At 37.9% G+C, this 20,053-nt stretch overlaps 1 protein-coding gene across 1 annotated transcript in view; it reads left to right on the plus strand.

Moving 5' to 3' along the window:
* Positions 1-2,563: 2,563 nt before the first annotated feature.
* The window catches only part of LOC104505366 (dynein heavy chain 5, axonemal-like), a gene marked incomplete at both ends in the record, with an annotated part of 39,094 nt that continues 21,604 nt past the window's right edge, over positions 2,564-20,053 (plus strand). Inside the window, 9 exons of the mRNA XM_010153076.1 lie at positions 2,564-2,782; positions 5,279-5,455; positions 9,603-9,797; positions 10,843-10,998; positions 11,274-11,456; positions 14,670-14,840; positions 15,271-15,649; positions 16,887-17,158; positions 19,000-19,164. Of these exons, the coding sequence (XP_010151378.1) occupies positions 2,564-2,782; positions 5,279-5,455; positions 9,603-9,797; positions 10,843-10,998; positions 11,274-11,456; positions 14,670-14,840; positions 15,271-15,649; positions 16,887-17,158; positions 19,000-19,164 (1,917 nt within the window). The remainder of the gene's footprint in view (positions 2,783-5,278; positions 5,456-9,602; positions 9,798-10,842; positions 10,999-11,273; positions 11,457-14,669; positions 14,841-15,270; positions 15,650-16,886; positions 17,159-18,999; positions 19,165-20,053) is intronic.

Below are 20,053 nucleotides of genomic sequence, written 5' to 3' on the forward strand. Positions count from 1 at the left end.
AAGAGCCTGTAGTGATAGAACAAGGGGTTATGGGTACAAATTGAAATCAGGGAGGTTTAGATTAGATGTCAGGAAGAAATTCTTCACAGAGAGGGTGGTGAAGCACTGGAACAGGTTGCCCAGAGAAGCTGTGGATGCCCCATCCCTGGAAGTGTTCAAGGCCAGGCTGGATGAGGCTTTGAGCAACCTGGTCTAGTGGAAGGTGTCCCTGCCCATGGCAGGGGGGTTGGAAGTAGATGGGCTTTAAGGTCCCTTCCAACCCAAACCATTCCATGGTTCTGTGATGATTCTATGAAATAATTTTGGGTTTTTTTAATGTTTGAATACAGCATATTTTTTCTTCATACTTGTCTGAAACACTTTTTCATTGCCCCTACATCTTCAAAGCTGGTAGCCTTTTAAGAGGTTTTAAGAATTGGGAAGTCTGTTTTGTCAGTCTTTTGCGCCTTTCTAGGTAGTTTATTGCTGTCTGGTTTTCATAATTACAAGACAGCATTGCTCACAGATATTGAGAATTCACATGGCCATTCTTTTCCATTGAGTTTGTGTCGTGCTGTGATAAATGTCAAGGTGAAATATGAATCCACACAGCCAGGTGTAAGTTCTCTGGTTTTCCAGCTGTTCTGCCTAGGCTGTTCTCAACTCTCCAAGGATCTTGTTCCCTGTGTAACCTCACTATTTGTCAGCTGAGGGTGAAATAACATCTAATAATTTTGTTTTACTCTCATTTTTAACTTTCACAGAGTTTAAGGATAAGAGGATGGTCTGCACTGGGGAAGAAGGGGCAGGGGTGAGGTAGGAGAGGGCTGGTGCAGGGCTATTTTTGGATCTCATTAAGGCCTGACAACAGATGGCTTAATAAGGTAATTGCTTTAATAAAACAGAAGAATAAGAGGAGTTTATAATAGCTTGAATGACCAAAAGAGAGTTTTCTCTCCATGGACAAGATCTGCTCTGCACAGCATGCCATGGGAAAATCTATCGAGGCTCTGCTTGATGCTGCATGAATGTGGGGTGGCCATCATCTGAAGGGATGTAAGAGTTACTGTGTTCCTCATTTTGTTATGGATCTTTTAAAAGCAATTATCTTATTAAGACATTTGAGGTTGGGCCTTTCTTATTAAGATCCAGAAAGAGCCCTGCACTGTCTCTGTCTCTCTCTTACCTCACCCTTCCCACCTCTCCCTTGTGCAGGACACAGTAACACTACATCACCTACTTAAAACCCCTTTACTGTTGAAACTTTTCCTGACAGTCAGATATTCACTAGAAAATAACAGCAGTTGCTCTGAAATCTGCTTAGCTGGGTCTTAACAAGGCCCACTGATTTAACAGTGCTTATCTCTAGGAGATGCTGTTTAATGGTGCTCTTTGATAAACAGTGGAGTAAAAATATTTCAGCATTCTTACATGATGGAAATGTTACGAGCAGCCATGTTCCTGGCTTACCTCCATTTTAAAATAGTTGTTTATCTCTAGGATCTGACAACAGACACAGTGGCTACAGTGAACATTTTTTTTTTTGCTGACAATGCTATTCTCTAGCAGTGTAACTCATGAAGCAGTACTGCTTCGTTGATTAGTACGTGTATGCTTCTCTATCTCCCTGCTCACAGACCTGTCTTTTGAAATCCACCAGACTTCATGCTGCATTTTTATCATGCCTAAATCTCAAAATATGATCTTGGCTCCCCTCTTTTTTTTTTTTTTCCCCTATGCAAAACAAGAAGGATTTGCTGATTTTAGCATATTTTGATAAGAATTAAATGCATATTTTTAGCCAAGTTCTGATGTAAAAGCCCAACCCATGTATACTGTACACTGCTTACTAAGAGTCATCCTAGAGATTGCTTGTACTGGTACTTTTCTGATGTGATGTGAGAAGTTTAATATTTTTAATAAAACATATTTTACAGAATCTTGGTTTCCATCTTCATAACTCTTTAAGCAGAAAAAATAGAAATAAGATACATGATATTTAAACAAGTGTTTTATATATTCATCGTAAATGGAAGCAACCTTTATCTGTGAGTGTGAATTTACTAAGAACTTTGACAGTCTCTAATCCTTTGCAAACATATATTTGGAAACACATTCTGAATTCACAGAATACTTTTTTCCCCCCACTGTTAGGAATATACAAGTTAAGAGGCCAAATTTAAATGATTGGCAACTCATCATTGAAATTTATATAGAGATGTGAGAGAAGTCTCTAGTGTGCACTGAGAATATATTATGGAAAACATTGTATGGGTTGTCTCATATATGTACCATACAGCTATTTCAGGTGTATTGTGATTTCAAAGCTTTGATCATTGTATGATCAATAGATCATTCTGAAAATGTAATTAAAGCATTTTAAGATTGTATTTAATAACTTTAATGTTATGCTTGTGTTCCAGTTTTAGGTTGAGAAGTTAAAAAGGAATAAAACTGCTGTCATCTGAAACATGCATTATTTTAAAAAGTACCCAATACAGTACAATATGTGCCATTAAATGAATGTCATTAGCTCTTGCTAAATAATAAGTATTAACTGCTCTTTACTTTTAAATGTTTGTAGGCAAATTTAGCCTTGCAAGAAGGAAGACTTGCAGCTGCCCAAACAGAACTGAATAATGCACAAATTCAGCTGGATGAGAAGCAACTGGAACTGGATCAAGTACAAGCCATGTATGATGCTGCTATGAAAGAGAAGCAGGCCTTACTTGATGATGCTGAGGCATGCAGAAGGAAGATGAACAATGCCACGGCTCTGATTGAAGGATTAGGTGGAGAAAAGGTACTAGCACTTATGAGTAGGTTTCCAGCACAAAATTTTGAGAATACTCCATAATAATAATTGGAAGTGCTGAAGAAATTCAGGGCACGGTGACATCTCGATGTCACGTGACACTTTATTTTAGTTATATGTATGGCTTTTGCTTGAACTTAATGTATCTAATAAAGTAAAAAATTTCTTGTATTGACTTAATTCTTCTGTATGAAGATTTATGTCATATCATATGGCTCGTATTAGGATACAGTTCAGATTTAAAGCCAAGGAGCCAAATTCCTTTTAGCTTTAATAAGAAGAGGAATTAGGCTTAACCTAAATAATTGCCCTAAAATATTTATAAGAAGGATTACTCTATTTTCTCACCAAGTATACAAGAATAGCAATTAGAAGCTTAACTAATTTCCTGAATTATGTTTGAAGTTCAGATTTCTACTGGAGCCTTTTACAGAATTGTGGGCTAATTGTTATCTTCTGCACTGAGCTTGAAATTTACCTTTTTATGCAGATTTTTCTTGCTTTAGCCTGAAGGTTTCCAGAGGAAACAGGATACTCTTCTTTTTCATCTGATTATTTGCTTTCATAATTCCTTAGTTGATTTCACACAGAGTCAAAATTTACAAGGTTGAGAGCTTTGACTTCAACCATTGCATGCTGTGTTTGCATAGCCGCACTTCAAAGCACATCAGTCAAAAATCTTAGATGCTTTATTGTATTTTTCAGTGAATTTTTTAATTTAAGACCAACACCAAAATAGGAAGTTACAATGCCTTATTTTGGGTTTTCTGAAGCCCTGTGGTATGAGGTCTTGTAAGAGCTGTTACTCCATTCTACTTTTAAAAATTCAAACAAACCAAAAAAAAAAAAAAAAAAAGACTATATATGGCACTTGGAGCCTTGGGCAAAACAGGTGCTCGGTTAAATGTGTATTTTCTCAATTTAAAATACGTAGGTCCTGACCAAAATTGCATGCAATGTGATTGGAAGGAACAGAAATCTAGAGAGAAAGGCATAACTAAAACTCAAAAATAATAGTAAATCACAGAATCATGGTATAATTGAGTTTGGAAGGGACCTCTGGAGGTCATCTAACCCAACCCCTCTGGCTCAAAGCAAGGTCAGATAGAGCAGGTTGCTCAGGGCATTGTCCAGTTGGGTTTTGAATATCTCCAAAGGTGGAGACTCCTCAACCTCTCTTGGAAACCTATCCAGTCCTTGACCATTCTCACTGTAAAATTTATTTATGTCTTTAATTGGAATTTCCTGTATTTTGATTTGTGCCCATTTCCCCTTGTCCTTTCAGTCGGTACCACTGAAAAGAGTCTAGCACCCTCCCATCAGCAATTTCTCCCTGCACTGTCTGTTTTCCAGACTAAACAATCTCAATTCTCTCAGCCAAGCCTGTCGCCAATGTTTACATCCCTGACCAGTTCTGTCTTGTTTGCAAGTCTGAGGTTCAGCAAGCCACCTGCCTTCACTGGATCCTCAGTTACCTGTGTTAAGAATGTTTTGTCAGCATACTCCTCAAAACCTCCTGGACTGCTTGTGTCTTGCTGTGTTGTCCTTTCAGAAGATATCAGAGTGACTAAAGTCTTCCGTGTAGACCAGGGCCTGTGAATGCAAAGTTTCTTCCCACTGAAGAAAGACCTCATCTATTTCTTGCTCATTACGTCTGTAGCAGGCAGACACATCTCCCATGATATGTCTCTACTGGGTCTGCCCTCTAATCGTAACCAATAAGCTCACATCTGGCTCATTGTCCAACCCAGAGTCTCAGATGCAGAACTCCATGCATTCCAGCTGCTCTCTGACATGAAAGAAAGCTCCTTACCTTCCCAGCTTGTCCTTCCCAACAAGTCTGTATACACCTGTTGCATCACTCCAGTTGTGGAAGCCTTCCCACCATGTCCCCATGATGCCCGTAACACCATGTCCCCATGATTCTCATGACATCATGACTCTGCAACCACATGCACACCGCTCATTCCTCATTTGATCTCCATGCTGTGCACATTGGTATACAAGCACTTCAAAGAGGTGCTCAGCTGTGCTACTTTCCCAGAAACAGTATGAAAGCCATCCCATTGTTCTGTCTGGTAGGCACTTGTTTATGTGGATATGCTTGTGGAGGTCCTCCATCATCCCTGGTTTATAAATTGCAGGATCCCTACTGTTTGTATCACTCCACACATTTTGTTTGCCAACCCAGTCCTCCACTTCCTCATATGATTGTTGTTCGTCCTCTCCCTCCCACTTTGTTCCTCAGTTAAAGCACTTCTTACCAGTTTGGCCAGCTTGTTGGCAAAGATGCTTTTTCTCCACTTGGTCATATGGTTGCCATCTCTTCCAAGCAAACTGCTACTTCTGAAAAGAATGATTTAAAGCCAAAAAAACTCCCAATTCAAAGAACAATCGTTTACCAGAAAGAGATAAATTCTTAAGTTAGATCTTCATGTTAGTTGTGTCTCTGCTTAATCTAACTTCTTTATAATTCACATACAGCTTCGTTGGACGGCAAGCAGCAAAAACTTTCAAAATCAAATCACTAATTTAGTGGGGAATGTTCTTCTGGCTACTGGATTTCTCTCTTACTCTGGACCTTTCAATCAGGAGTACAGGAATTTGCTGCTCCAATTGTGGAAGAGAGAGATGGACAACAGCAAGATTCCATACAGTAATGTAAGTGTTTGCGCTCTGTGCTGACCTTACTCTTTGCCTTGCAGAGAAATAAAGTGCAGAGCATTCTGTTTCATAAGCACATAATTGGAAGATTATATACAGGCTGTCACCTTCCATCAAATTTTTAATAAATAAAAAAATCTATATCTATGTCTTCATAAATCTAAATTTAAGATCCTCTTTATACTGTCATGCATTGCAAGATTGGTATATAGGCCGTCGCTCTGGCAAATCTGAGAGAGAGATGCTGTCTGAGGTCAGCTGCCCTGGGAGGAAATTGCACAATATGGGAAACGAAATAAGATTTATCAGCTTAGAATAGTTTTAACTTATTGTAAGAGGTTCCATCACGTAGTCCCAGTTTTCCCTATATTTGATGGTTTTTGCAAATACCATGTTGAGTCCATAATTGCAGTCAGCAGGTCAAGCAAATCAGTAACATCTAGCGTTTACTGAAAGTGGAAAATGTGTGTGTTGAAGAAAACACCAGTTGTAACTGTCTCCCTCAACATTTTACATTTTCCCCTTACAAGGAATAACTTGTGAATATGTGTTTGAGAATACCACTCCACATCTTGTACTGCTGTGTCCCTATAGTTTTCCAGGCAGTCTTTGAAGCAGCAGGTCCCAAGTTTGGACCACAGGAGGGTGCAGAGGTGGGGAGATTGGTCTGTGGCATCTGAGTTGGGTGGGAGTTACGCCTCAACCAACTTCTGGGCACCCAGCAAGGTTTACCCTATTCACACTTTTACCACCTATAGGCTCATGTGGTGCCACTAGAATTCTGCTCTCTCTCTAGATATCTATTTTTCACTCTGAACTGTAAATCTAGAATATAAAGGGTGACTTTGAATGAAAGGTTTTAATGTATTTTGTATTTCGGACATACTGCATCAAAAATTCTTTAACCTATTGTTCTTAATAATTAGAATTTTTACACAACAAACTAGGAATAAAAAAATCCATTATTTTCATTTAGGATTACTGAAGTACAATATTCTAATAATCTGGATTGACTAGAAAATATCTGTGAGATGGAACAGTTTTTCCTTTTTTAAGCTTCACACTTTTATTCTTAGTGTACCTTGATTAATTCTTGATTGACATAAAAATACTCTTACACTCAGTTATAGAAAAGACCACTGCACAATTTGAACCAGGAAATATCTCCTCTGCACCTCTGTGTATTATCAATCAGTGCCCTCCTGTCATACCCTCTCCTGTGTACCCACACCATTTAATTTAGTTTCATTTGAAGTGTCTTGTTGAAACGATTAAGTTAAACAAAAGCTGGGTTTTGTAAAGCTTGGTGTACACCACTTCATCTCAGCTATTAAATCCATTACATTTGTCACCGGCGGGGCTGTTCTCAGTGAGTCTGACACCGCAGCTTCTCCTCAACCGGCTGACGTCTGTGCGGGCAGAGGTGGCTTGAAGTGCAGTGAGGCCGGGGTCCCATCGTGCAGCTTCAGTTCCCTGCCACATCATATGCTACTTTTATTAAAGTGAGCCACCCGCACGCTGGGACTCTGATGGAGAACAGCTTCCCTTACTTGAATCTTGTTTTTCCTTTTCCTACTCAGGACTTCCATGCCTGGTAGCCATTCGGGTGCATAGGCTTTGCATGTGGCCAGCAGCAGCCTTGTCCATATTCCGTGACTTTTAGGAGGTCTGTCTAATATTCTTCCCTGCACCTGAAAGATATATTCATGCTGAAGGCAGAATATAGGCCATAATAATAAACAGTCTTTCTGAGTAATCTGTCCCTGTTGTCTTCTGTTTGGTTTTGTGAACACTTGGGTTTATTTTCTCCAGCAGTAAAGGTTGGACAAACAGTTCAGGGAGTCTCTCTTCCTTTCAGTACAGGAGAGGAAACATTAAGCTCAAATGAATCCTGTCCTCAGCTGTCAAAGCTGTTGACAAAGCAGGTGCTGCTGGGAAGTGCTGGGAGCAAGTGAGCAACCTGTGTACAGCTGTGGCTGTACCGCTGTGAAACAGTTGAAGGTACATTAGTACCCCTGCTGCACCTCTTTTCAGGTCTTGGGGGGATTTGGCAGTTAAAACCTCTATTTGTCTAGTTAAAACCTCTTCTGTTTGTCTCACAGAAGTTACTTGTGAATCTTCGTGGTTTTTTGTTGTTGTTACATGAGGTGGTGCATAATGCTTCTGGTAACAATGCTTAACCTTGGCCTGACAGAGCGTACCCCTCAGCCCAGCCCAATTTGTGCTGTGACTTACAAAGATGAATGATTGTGGCTTGCCCAGAAAAGCTCTTGAAAGTTTCTGATGGTAAGTAATGTGTAGGGCCAAGATGGATTTATTATGAAGTACCAGTACCAGTGCAGTCTCAGGCAAGAGTCTTTACCAGTGTGGAGTTATCCTACAAACATTCATCTCAGGGAGGCTTTTTCTTAAATTCAGTGTACAAAATGTTCTTAAAGGCTACTTACCTTGGGGAATAAGGACAAGGACTTGGATGTATAATGTCCTTAGAAAGCAAGACATATAGAACTAGAATTCTGCCTCTATGAAGATGTTTTGACCACACTATGAGTCAGCTGCATCCTTCAAAATTTGAGGATTACTTTTTGATTTTTTTGTTGGGTTTTTTTTTTGTGTTGTTTTTTTCTTTTTTATATGGTCAGGTTAGACACAGAATGTCATAATTAACATGTTTTAAACCATAATTACCATTCTGTTTAGACAGTTGCTGTTAAAGACAGGATTATGATTTCGGTGATAGTGTATGGAAGAGTGTTTTATTTTCTTCCAGTGAATTAAGTACTCACAAAAGGCAGCATATGGGCTTCTCTTCATACTTCTCACCACAGGAAAGAAAGCAGCTTTGCAGTTCAAGCAAAAGGCTTGACATCTGCCTTACTTTGTCACAGACTAACTGGCTGTGGGTGTATGAGTCATTTAGGCGAAACAATTTAGAGAGCGCTGTTTAAAATTAGCTATCTATCTGTGTATTTAGGCACTTAAATTAGCTAAGTTTCAGAGCTGCGGGGTGACTGATACTTCCTGCTTCAGTAAGAAAAAATTTAAAGCTGTTTAGATTTTACTCATCTGCTTAAGGAGCTAAATACAGTTTTATGTTCCAATTGCTGAAAATTTTGGCTAGTAAAGGCTTTACTGTCCTTTTCACAAATGGAAATTGAATTCTTAAACTTTCTTTGTCTTCTGAGAATGGTTAGTGTTGCTTCATTCAGATTCTTCAATTATCAGAGTAGTAAAATAAATCAAAGGGATAAAAAAGTTTTTGAGTCTGCAACCACTGGTATCACTAACTCTCCTGATTGTACCACAAGTCTCACAGTATTTTAAATTTTGCTTTAGGCTTCTAATGCTAAATTATGTGATTTTTGCAGGAGTCACAGGCTTTTTCTTTCTTTTTAAACATGTTGTTTGTAGAGAAAGTTTAAAAACAGGAATTCTTGAGTGGAAACAATATGAGAGACATAAAAACCCCCTACCCCTTCAGTTTTATTCTTTTTAAACTCACATCATTATTAAGTTACTTTTCTAATTTGGAGAATTTGGTTTGTGATTTTAATCACTGTTTTCTTCACATACACATTCGTTAGGGGCCAGTCACTGTTCATAGTGAATAAAACAGAGCAGGTTAATCAATGTTTGCAAATCAAACTTTAGGAGAATATGAGCTGGGAAAAGTTCTTACCATAGCAACAATAACTTTCCTGTTATTCATGGTTACTGATCCATAGCACATCTCCTCTTTCTTCTCCGAGGCTCCCACAAGCCATCCTGTATTCATATACATACATGGAGGGCACTTTACAATTTTGCAGGAAGTTCCTGTGACCGAGACAATGTTTCCTCTTGATCTAGGAAAGAAAAGGGTTTGCCAATAACAAAATCAGCTTGTCGTTTGATACTGAACTGCTGTCAGAGTTTCTCTGACACTCTTTGGTGGACATCGAAGCCTCAACAACATTCACTTTCATTAATGCCCAATATCTGTGATTTAAGCGCTGAACTTTAAAGAAAGATAACAAAAACCAATAACTACCAAATACATTCTATCATGTGTTATGATCAGAATAAGAAGAGAAACCTTCCATCAAACATGTTAGTATAACTCCTCTAACTGGTGCTAATTTTGTAATTACATATTTTCCATTAGGACCTGAACCTTACTGGTATGCTTGTTGACAATGCTACAGTGGATGAGTGGAACCTCCAGGGTCTTCCAAACGATGACCTTTCAATTCAGAATGGCATCATTGTCACAAAAGCATCAAGATATCCTTTGCTGATTGATCCACAAGGTCAAGGAAAGATCTGGATTAAAAATAAGGAAAAGAATAATGGACTTCAGGTAAATAGTTCATTAAATGTCTCTTGTGTGTGTCATCTCGCAGGATGAAAATGCAGTCAGTTATGGGCTTTAAGACCTCCTGACTCAGGTGTCAGCTGTATTAGAAGAATCTGTGTTCTCCCCTTGTAAGATCCAGGAGGAACACCTGGTTATATAAATACCCAAGTGTTTAGATTATGTCTTTACATCTGGGATATTGTAGTTAGCTATGGTCTTGTTACAGTTATATTGTTAGTCACTAAGGCACTAACTTAATCCTGCAGTTTCGTTTGGACTAAAAATGTAGGCAACATGCTATTTTGGTGGGTACACATATGTTTACATTACAGCAAAGCTAAAAGTGTAGAGTCGTGGAATGTAGTATTAATTTTTAAATAATATACTGTTTTAAGACTGTGTAATGTGCCTCTAGATATATTAATTATGCCTTTTTCAAAGACCAGTGCCTGCAAGACAAGGATTTCTTTTAAAAACCTGTCTGTCTTACGTTTTTTCCTGGTAAAAAACCCACCCCAAAACCATGGCTTAACAGATCCCTGGAAAGGCTATTCAATTATTATCTCAACGGCTTATGTTAGATTTATTACACTTAAATAAATGAAAAAGAATATGTATGATTTTTAGCAATTTTAAGACTTTATATTGTGAAATGGGAACTGAATTGGGAGTTCAACATCTGCTGTGAGACCAGGCCTCCTATGTAACTATGGTTCCCTGTCTGAACCCTATGAATATTTCCCTATTTCACATTAGTGTTCTGAGCATAAATCCATTATTATTTAAATGGTATTAAGATACTACAGTGATTAGTTAGATATGTAGATACATGAATAAACAAATAACAATAAAGAAGGGTGATCTCCTATTCTGTTAGGCTTAAAGCAAAACTTCCGTTCATTTCAGCAGAGGTGAGTGTTGGTCTCTAAAATGTAACTATTTGTGTAGATATCCCAGGATGAGTATAATTTTTGAAAGTTGCCGTAGATTTTATACTGTTTTCTGTGTGCTTGCAAGTGGATGTTACATTGTGAACCAACCTTCCTAGGTTACAGCTATGAACCACAAGTTCTTCAGAAGTCACATAGAAGACTGCCTGTCCTATGGCCGACCTTTGTTAATTGAGGATATTGGAGAGGAACTTGATCCTGCTCTAGATAACATCTTGGAAAAAAATTTAATAAAATCTGGTTCAGCACACAAAGTAAGATGAATTGCAAACATGAAATTAAAAGCCAATAGGACAGATGCTGAGTATCTGGTAGTTTGGATAGTTTGGATACTCCCAAAATTCACACCTTTGTAACACTTAGAAAGATGAGCAGTGAACTCATGGGATTATTTTTTACCCTTTAAGCAGAAAGTTTAAAGAGTGTAAATGAAAATGTAAATAAAAGAGTTAATCTGTTTTTCACTGGATAAAATAACTGTTCTTCTGAATTCAGCTTTTGAAAACTGAGTAATACCTTTTATTTTCAGGTGAAAGTAGGTGACAAGGAAATAGAACTGATGAAGGGGTTTACCCTATATATCACAACAAAATTGGCTAATCCTGCCTATGCTCCAGAAATAAGTGCAAGAACAACTGTGATTGACTTTACTGTTACTATGAAAGGGCTAGAAGATCAGCTCCTTGGCCGTGTCATCCTCACAGAAAAAAAGGTATCTAGTAGACTTCAATATCTATACAGAGGGAAGGCTTGTTCAGTATCTGCACCATGAATGGATATATATTCAGTGTCTTGGCTGAAGTCAAATGCAAGAACAAAAATGTGAATGAAAGTTTAGGGCTTTGTGCATTTGCTGAAAGACAGTGTGGAGCTGGTCTTTAATTGGGTGGTGGGACCTAAACATTTATTGTAAGATCTTGCCTTGGAAAGAGAAGAAAGAAAATTACTCATTAAAAATACATCACAGGGATATACATGGCAATCATAAAGCAGTTTTCTTCCTTCATATATAGCAAAGGCTCCTTGTTCAGTCAGAAACCTCTTTTATTTCTGAATTTCCTTTTGAACTTAATTTGAATTACATGAAAAAATGCTTATGAACTCTAACTACTTTTGCCAGCCAGGCTCTGGTGTGCAAGGAGATACGGGATTTTTAAGGACCACTGAACACTGACTTGACTCTGCTCTTGCTAAAATTTCCATTGATTATGTGGGAGCAAATATTAAGAAGAAAATCCTCTCTGGTGTTTTTCACGAGTTTTATTTCATAATATAAAATCTGAGACATCCTCCACAATAATTTAATTCTTAGATAGTTCCTATTTCTATTTGCGTGATCTAATTTAACAACCTCGTTATCCAAAAACTCAGAAACTTAGGAGGCAATTCATCATAGGCACTGGAGACAAATGTGGGTTTTTTACTGTCATACCAATAAATACATGAACGTTATGGTCCAATTACACTAAAATGAAATATTTCCTTCCTTTCTCATTAAAGTGAAAGAACAGAAGTTGTATTTCCCATCAAATTGAATGACTTATTTATTTCAAATATAGCATTTTATAATTGTGTCTTTGTGAGAAAAGTAAAAAAACCCCAAACAATTAAGGTTTGGACTAGCAGAGCTGCTGCTCTCAGTCAGTTACTCAGGTAGGGTTGCTTATGTGAGAGCCGTTCCCTACAGAAGGGAATTAATTCCTCCTTTGTCTTCCCCAAACATGTTCTAACCAGTGTGTTTTAGTGGTGCTGTCACTTTCTCCGGCCAACACCTTTCCACTTCGCTCAAACGAGCATTCGCAAAAGTAAGGACTGGAATTTGACTGCCCTTCCTTCAGTCTGACAGTCACAAGCAGAGGCTAGGAGGTCACTGTTGTACCCAAACTTCCTGTGATTTGTTCGATGAAAAATGGAGAAGCTACAGTGCAGGTACTGGGGAAAAGCTATCCATTAGCAGGGTGGGACGTGTTGAAACTTTACTCCAGTACATGTATGTTAAATTGAACAGCAACAGCAGGAGTGGATGGGACTATCCTGACTGACTTACCTCTGGTGGGAGACAGAGGTTTAACTCAAGATAGATGTGAAATTGGTTTCTCATGACCTACATATAAAACTCATCTCCCCACACACGGATACCCTCACCCTGTGTCTTTTTTCCTTGAACAAAACTGTTAGAGATTTCAGACTGAATGTATGTAGCAACACCTAGTCTGCATTTTGGGTCAAAAATACAGTCACCGAAAAATAACCATCCAGTGCTGTATATCAGCTGAAGAGAGCTCCATGGGTAGCTGGTTAGTATCAGCCCTAGTTGCTGCACAGGGACGTGGTTGCAGGTGACCAGGATTTATTAAACAACTTCTCATTAGCAGATATGAAGAAATCATGGTTGTTCTGTCTCAGTAAAGAGGAATGTCCTAGTGCAGCTAGCCAGATGCAGAGTTTTGCTAAACTTAGTTCAAAGAAAATACAGAACATGAACAGAGAATTTGAAGAACAGGTTTTCTGTTACAAACAAGAAGACAAGTTTATGATCCCTGAGCTAAAGTAATAGGTTACAGGAACTAAGACACTCTTACAGATTGCTACAGTGATCAATGAAATATATGATCAAAGTAGTGTTTATCCTTCCCAACTTTAAAGGTTACTCCTGTAACTATATGGGAAAAAAATGTTGTCATCATCTTTTTGTACTTGGAGAGTGAAACTGCTGCCACTATTTGTGTTCAGAACAGCTATTTGTTTTTATGTTGCAAATGCCGTCATGGAATCCCCTTGCAAACAAAAGTCTGGCATCTGGCATATTTGCTAATTTTCTGAAAGATACTTTTTACAGGCTTACAAATAGAAAGGGTGAGGAGCCTGTTCTTAAACAAATCATATCCTTAAGTAGAATTTAAGCATGTACTTAAATGCATGTTTGTTCTGTAGAGCTACTCCTTCTGTGTAATTCTAATCTTTATTGCATTAATGGTAAAGAAAGAGGTGAAAATGCAGAAAATCTGAAGCTGAATGACTGATGCTTAAGTCATTCCCATCTTCTGGGATGCAGTTATTTGTAGCTTCCACACAGCTACATTCTGTAGCCCTAGAATATATTACAAACAGGTTTCCAAATAAGAAGTTTGTGAGAGTAAAGAAATTTGTCACTTCTTTGAGTACAGGAGCCTCTCCTGTTCTACATAACTCTGTACATCTTCCTTTTCTCTAGCTTGGCATGTTGACAAGAATGAAAATAAACTGAAGCCATAAGTGTAGATAGATGGGTATTATTAACTGCTCTTTTCTTACAGGAAAGGTGACTTTATTAAATAAAGGTAGCCGGTGAGGGTATTCCTGAGCTGTGTTGGTCTGTGCAGTATTGGCTTGTTGTGTTGGCTTGGCGTTGTGTTGACTTGTCTGTCATTGTACCCTTGCTGTTGTCTGTCTTGTAGCAATAGCATAAAAATGCCATATGACAGATAATAATTGTACCGTTTCCTTTTTTATAAGCAGCAGGAGTGTATCTTGCAAAGCCACAGAATCGTAGAAATTAGAAATCGAAAAGGTCATTCAGTCAACTTCCCTAACAATGTAAAATCCATCCATGCAATACATCTCAGTCCTTTGTCTGATTTAATTTTAAGTACTTAATGTAGCATGGCTTTTAGCACTTCCCGTTGGAAACTAGCTTTAGTCTGCATCTTACTGTATGGAAGTTTTTCCTGGTAATTCTGATGTGTTTTCACACCTCAGTATGCTGCATCAATCAAATAAATACAGTATACATATAAATTACGTTAGCACATAATATTTATGTGTTTTGTAGAAAAAGCAGCAAAACCCCCAAACTATCCTGCACAAAATTATGTTTTCTGTGTCATTATAAGGGATCTTTCTTTGAATTAATCTTAAATATTCTAAGGAAAATTTCTGAATACAGGAACTGGAGGCAGAAAGAGTCAAACTGATGGAAGAAGTGACATCTAACAAGAGGAAAATGCAGGAGCTTGAAGATAATCTACTCTTCCGTCTAACCAGTACGGAGGGCTCTTTGGTTGAAGATGAGTCTCTAATAGAAGTCCTAAGAATCACGAAAACAACAGCAGAAGAGGTGAATTTTGAATGCATTACAGATACATTCTGTAATTGTAATTTAAAGATTATTTAAACACATATTTTTCTGCTTTTGGGTTGGGTTTTTTCCATTCAGAGCTACTGTATAACACCTGACTTCTTAACAAATAAATAGTAGAAACACTATCATTTTTTCTTCATAAATTGTTGCAAAATTAAACTATCACCTGGATACTGCTTTATATTCCAGGCATGCTTTTGCAGGTGTAAGTTTAAATCAGATCCCATTGTGCTTGGTGTTAAAACACATGAAGACACAATGTCTGTGCTAAAACACTGACAGAGGGAAGCAAAGCTTAACTAAAAATACCATTGTGATCTTAATCAAGACCTTTTCTTTTTGCTTGTGCAGTATAAATCACAAGTGACATGACTTAATCTTTGTGGTCTTTTCCATTAATTTTAAGGTCAGTGAAAAATTAAACATAGCAGCAGAGACAGAGGTGAAAATCAATACTGCACGTGAAGAGTATCGTCCCGTTGCTGGTCGAGGCAGCATCCTGTATTTCCTAATTGTGGAAATGAGCTTGGTTAATGTCATGTACCAAACATCCTTACGACAGTTCCTTGGCATTTTTGACCTGTCAGTGGAAAGATCTCAGAAATCTCAGATCACAGCAAAACGAGTAGTATATGTAGTTGAGCATCTCACCTATGAAGTTTTCAAGTACACGGTTCGAGGGCTGTATGAAAATCACAGATTCCTGTTTACATTGCTTCTGGCACTGAAGATTGACTTGCAGGCCAAGAAAATTTCACACACTGAGTTCGAGACACTGATCAAAGGTAATTTCTCTAAAAATATTCCTGTTTACATATGTCTGTGAACTGCTAAATTCTGATTTTGCAGTTCTTGCACAAACGATATGTGGTAACCAGTGGATCTAATGTTTTTTTAACTGGTGAATGAAAGCATATATAGCCCAAGAAGAATATTAAGAGGCAAATTTTCCAAAACAAGACCAATATAAAATATTTATTATCAAAATAATGCTTAAATGAGGATATTTAACTGTTTTTCACCGGGGGAAAATAGTCCATTTCTTTGTAAGAGACCATATAGTTTTCCCCTGTGGGCCTCTTTGATTTGCCACATACCGATGTCTGTGAGCTTGAAGACAGTTAGTAAAATCTCTTTTGATGGCTGGTGAGCAGGCATGTGGATGCGCAAAGACTCTGTACCACATGCAAGTGACACTATAAAAGAAGTGGGAATCTGTTACATGTTGTAAAACATTGTTATATTGCATTAGATTATGCCACCACTGCATGTCAGTACTCAGACACAATCAAGGAGAGAAATTTTAGTAAAGTTTATAAAGTTTGATGGAATCAGACCCCACCATCTCCAAGATATGATAAATACAATCAGGTAAGTGATAAGACAAGTACAGTCAGGTACTTGCCATCCAAATACCTCAGTTTGCTTTGCAAACACTGATTTAATGTTCAGCTGTGACTGAGCATGACATCATGCGAATGGACATGACGCTGAAGTGGTGGTTGAGCCAAGAGGCTGTTGAAGTTGCACAGTCCTGGGAATGAATGCACCATGTGCTTTCTTATTCTGTAGCCCAGGTGAAGGGAGATTGGACTAACCATAGGTCCTTTCTACATCTGGTCTGAAGACTTGGGTTTAAGTATCATTTTAGGTAGGCAAGTTTTATTCCAGCTCTACAGGTGGAGGAAAAGGAGCACAGAAAACTACTGGGGTATCAGTTTTGGGAGGTATTGAGACCACTGCCCCAAAAGATCTTTGTTAAATGACTCTTCCATGCAAATTCTAGGTCTCTGTATCCTGGCTTACTGTTGTGGTTTAGCCCTAGTAAGCAAACAATATTCTTCTCAGCACAAATCCAATGCATAACCTCATACCAGCTACTATGAAGAAATTGACTCCCAACTAAAAAAAGCACATTCACAAAGATTTTTTACTCCCTAAATTATAGAAATATTTTTTATTACTTGTCATTTTTCTGTTTGACAATGTCTGATTTTCTCTATAATGCTTTTCACTTTGCAGGAGGTGCCAGTTTGGATCTGAATTCTGTGGAACCAAAACCAAAAAAGTGGATCCTTGACATGACATGGCTCAATCTTGTGCAGTTATCTAGCTTGCACCCTTTTAATCAACTTCTGGTGCAAGTTGTTAGGAACGAGAAGTCTTGGAAGGCTTGGTTTGATGAAGAAACACCTGAAAAAGCTGTTATCCCTAATGGGTATGACAGCTTACTGGATCAATTCCATAAACTGCTCCTTGTCCGTAGCTGGTGCCCTGATCATACTGTTGCCCAAGTAAGATATGTTTTCATGCAATGGTTATGCCATATGGCATCTCCTGTAGAATTGCTAGTTCCAATCTTATGTTCTCTGAATTTGTTTTTATTGTAATACTTGTTGCAGAGTGAGCTATTTTGAAAATCAGATATTGAAATTTTTATAATAAAAATATTCTACAAAATATTAATTTATTTAATTCCAATTAGTTATAAATAGTATTGCAAAATATGAAATAAATTGTGTTAGAGCTGTAAGAATATCACTGGTTTTGTGCGGCACTTCTAAAGTGGAATCGTGAAACTTGTAAAGCAGCTGCATTGTTCTGCTGAATCAGAAGATACATCCTTACATTTTCACAGAAGAAGTGGAAGGAGGACATTTCGCTTTGATGAGAAATACACTAAAATAGCAGATAAACTATTTACTTTCCTCCATGCTGAGGAAGTAATAATTAAGACTGTCTCATGGCAGGTATCATAAAAGAAACTGCAATAGGCTAGCGGATTTTTCTTCTCTATGTAGGTCTAAAAGAGATGTATGAGCCTTTGAGTATCCTCTTTTCACTTTTTTTTTTTTGCTTTAGCTACACTGTAAAGTAGTACTTCTGATTTCCTGCACAGCTCAACTTTACATGTTACGTGTTTTGACAGCATGCTGTGCTGTGCTGTTTAGGGGACACCATTTTTTTCATGAACCTCTTTTTCAAAAGGACCCCCTCCTTCCTCTTTCCTTTTCTTCTCCTCAGCTGGTAAGGGAGAGAGAATTATGGGAGCCCCATCTGCCTCAGTTTAAGCAGACCAAAATAATAAAGCTGCTACTGCTCATTGAACAACACTTATTGTCTTGCAAAACGACCTTTGACAAAGAATGTCTCTGAACAGTGGTTTCAAAAACTGTAATTATTTTAATTTTTTGAGGGAAGAGGGGATGATTTTTGTTATTATCTTTTTTCCCTACTGTGTTTTTTCAAGTGTTATAAAATTTTACCCCTCTTCACTAGGGCAGAAGTTACACTTAATAGTGGATGATTGAGGGTTTTTTTTTTTTTCTGAAATTGGCATTTTCCTCAGCCCACCTTGATCCTGGATGTTCCTCTCCGTAATACACGTCTCAGAATCTGTGCTAGTAGTTTACGCAGTTGGAAAATCACATCAGTCAAAAAAGCGTTTCATACGCCAGGATAGCTTTAGAAGTCCTTTTTGAAAATGTCTGTGAAGAGGACAATAGGGGCATAGGGAAGGTTTGACCTTCAAGGGCAAAGTCTGAGCTGTGTTTATGTTTTATAGAAATAGATATTCAGCTAAGAGACTTGAATTGGATAACCACTGGACAGGAGATTTTGTTTGAAGTTCCAACAAATATATGGAAGATTGTAACTGGGTCAGATGAAAGATGTCTAATCTGCTATGCTGTAGAGACAGTGTCAACAATACATGCTTAGAGGAGCTAAGAATGGGGCTGGCATAGAGAAACTCTTTTGTTTGGCTGTCCACCAAGCTTTAGAGTCAGCAATTTAGGGCCAATTTCTGGGCTGCCCTCAGATCCAACAGTGGATCTATTCTGCATGGATTTCTTTAGTTCTTTTTAAAAAAACATTTAGCATCCTCTAGCAACAATGTTCACAGGGCAGCTGTTGTGTGAGCAGAATTCTTTCTTTTCTTAGCTTGAAGCTTGCTATCTGGGAATTTCAATGGTTGCCTCCTGTAGACCGTAACTTTTGATACACCGAAGTTGAAAATAAAAGTCGTTTAGAAAGTCATTGCCTTTCAATGTAGGTATTGGTAAATTCCATCTCTGTCATTAATGCTAAATAAAAAAAGTTAAAAAGTATATATTTCTGGTAACGTGTTTTTTAGGCTCGACACTACATTGCAGAATCTCTTGGAGGAAGATATGCGGAGGGATTTATACTTGAAATGGAAGCAATGTGGGCAGAAAGCGACTGTCGAACACCTTTGACGTGCTTTTTATCAGTGGGGTCTGACCCCACTGAAAATATAGAACGTCTTGCAAAATCAAAGGTATCCTCCTAAACTGAGTTTGCTAGAGCTGATAAAGACATTTAAAACTATCCTTTGAACTAGAAATGGTATTTCCACATTTTATAGATGTTGGAATGATGATATTTATATTCATACCAGTGTTCTCTGGAAGTTAAATTTGGACCAGAAGCCAAAGCACATTTACTGAGGAAATGGAAATGTTACATTCTTGCTTTTTACAGTTGTTTAATTCCAAGGACCCCTCTGTCTTTATCTAGCAGACTATAATAGTCCATTACTTAGTGAAAGTACTTAGCTATTACAACAATGTGATATTTGTGGTCTACACTGTATCGCATTCACTGCAGGAACTGACAGTATTGACGATTACGAGCAGATACAGGAAAAAATCATAAATATGGTGACAAGAGAAATTAATTTGGAGACCCTACCATTCAGTCAGTTCACAATGGAGACATTCAACATTTCTTACAGCACAGCATCACTTTCAGGCATTCTGTGCGTCATGTTTTACAGTTCACAATGTAGATGCAAGTATAACTTTCCCAAGAAGAAGTTATTCACAGTAGATGTCCATAAATTTTCCTCCCTGTTAGAATATGTCTTCATTTAGAGGTGCAGGATTTTGGTATGCACTAAGTAAGACTTTCAAAAGTCTTGGGGGAGCACCCACAAATGTCTTTAACTTATTAATTAGAAAGTTTAGGTGCTCATTTTCTTTGAAAATTGAGACTATTTCATTTTATTTGTCTGATTGTGATACAGAGTGCTTGAATTATGCCCTAACTCTCACTTGGGTGTTTAAACTTAGTAATCTTAAGTCTCAGGTTGTTGATGTGATCCTTATCCCCAAAAACTGTGCAGCCAGAGGGAAGAGGTAGAAGAACGGCCGTTGGGTGAGCAGGAT

The sequence above is a fragment of the Eurypyga helias genome, unplaced genomic scaffold, assembly GCF_000690775.1.
Source record: "Eurypyga helias isolate BGI_N326 unplaced genomic scaffold, ASM69077v1 scaffold9626, whole genome shotgun sequence".
Classification (NCBI taxonomy): domain Eukaryota; kingdom Metazoa; phylum Chordata; class Aves; order Eurypygiformes; family Eurypygidae; genus Eurypyga; species Eurypyga helias.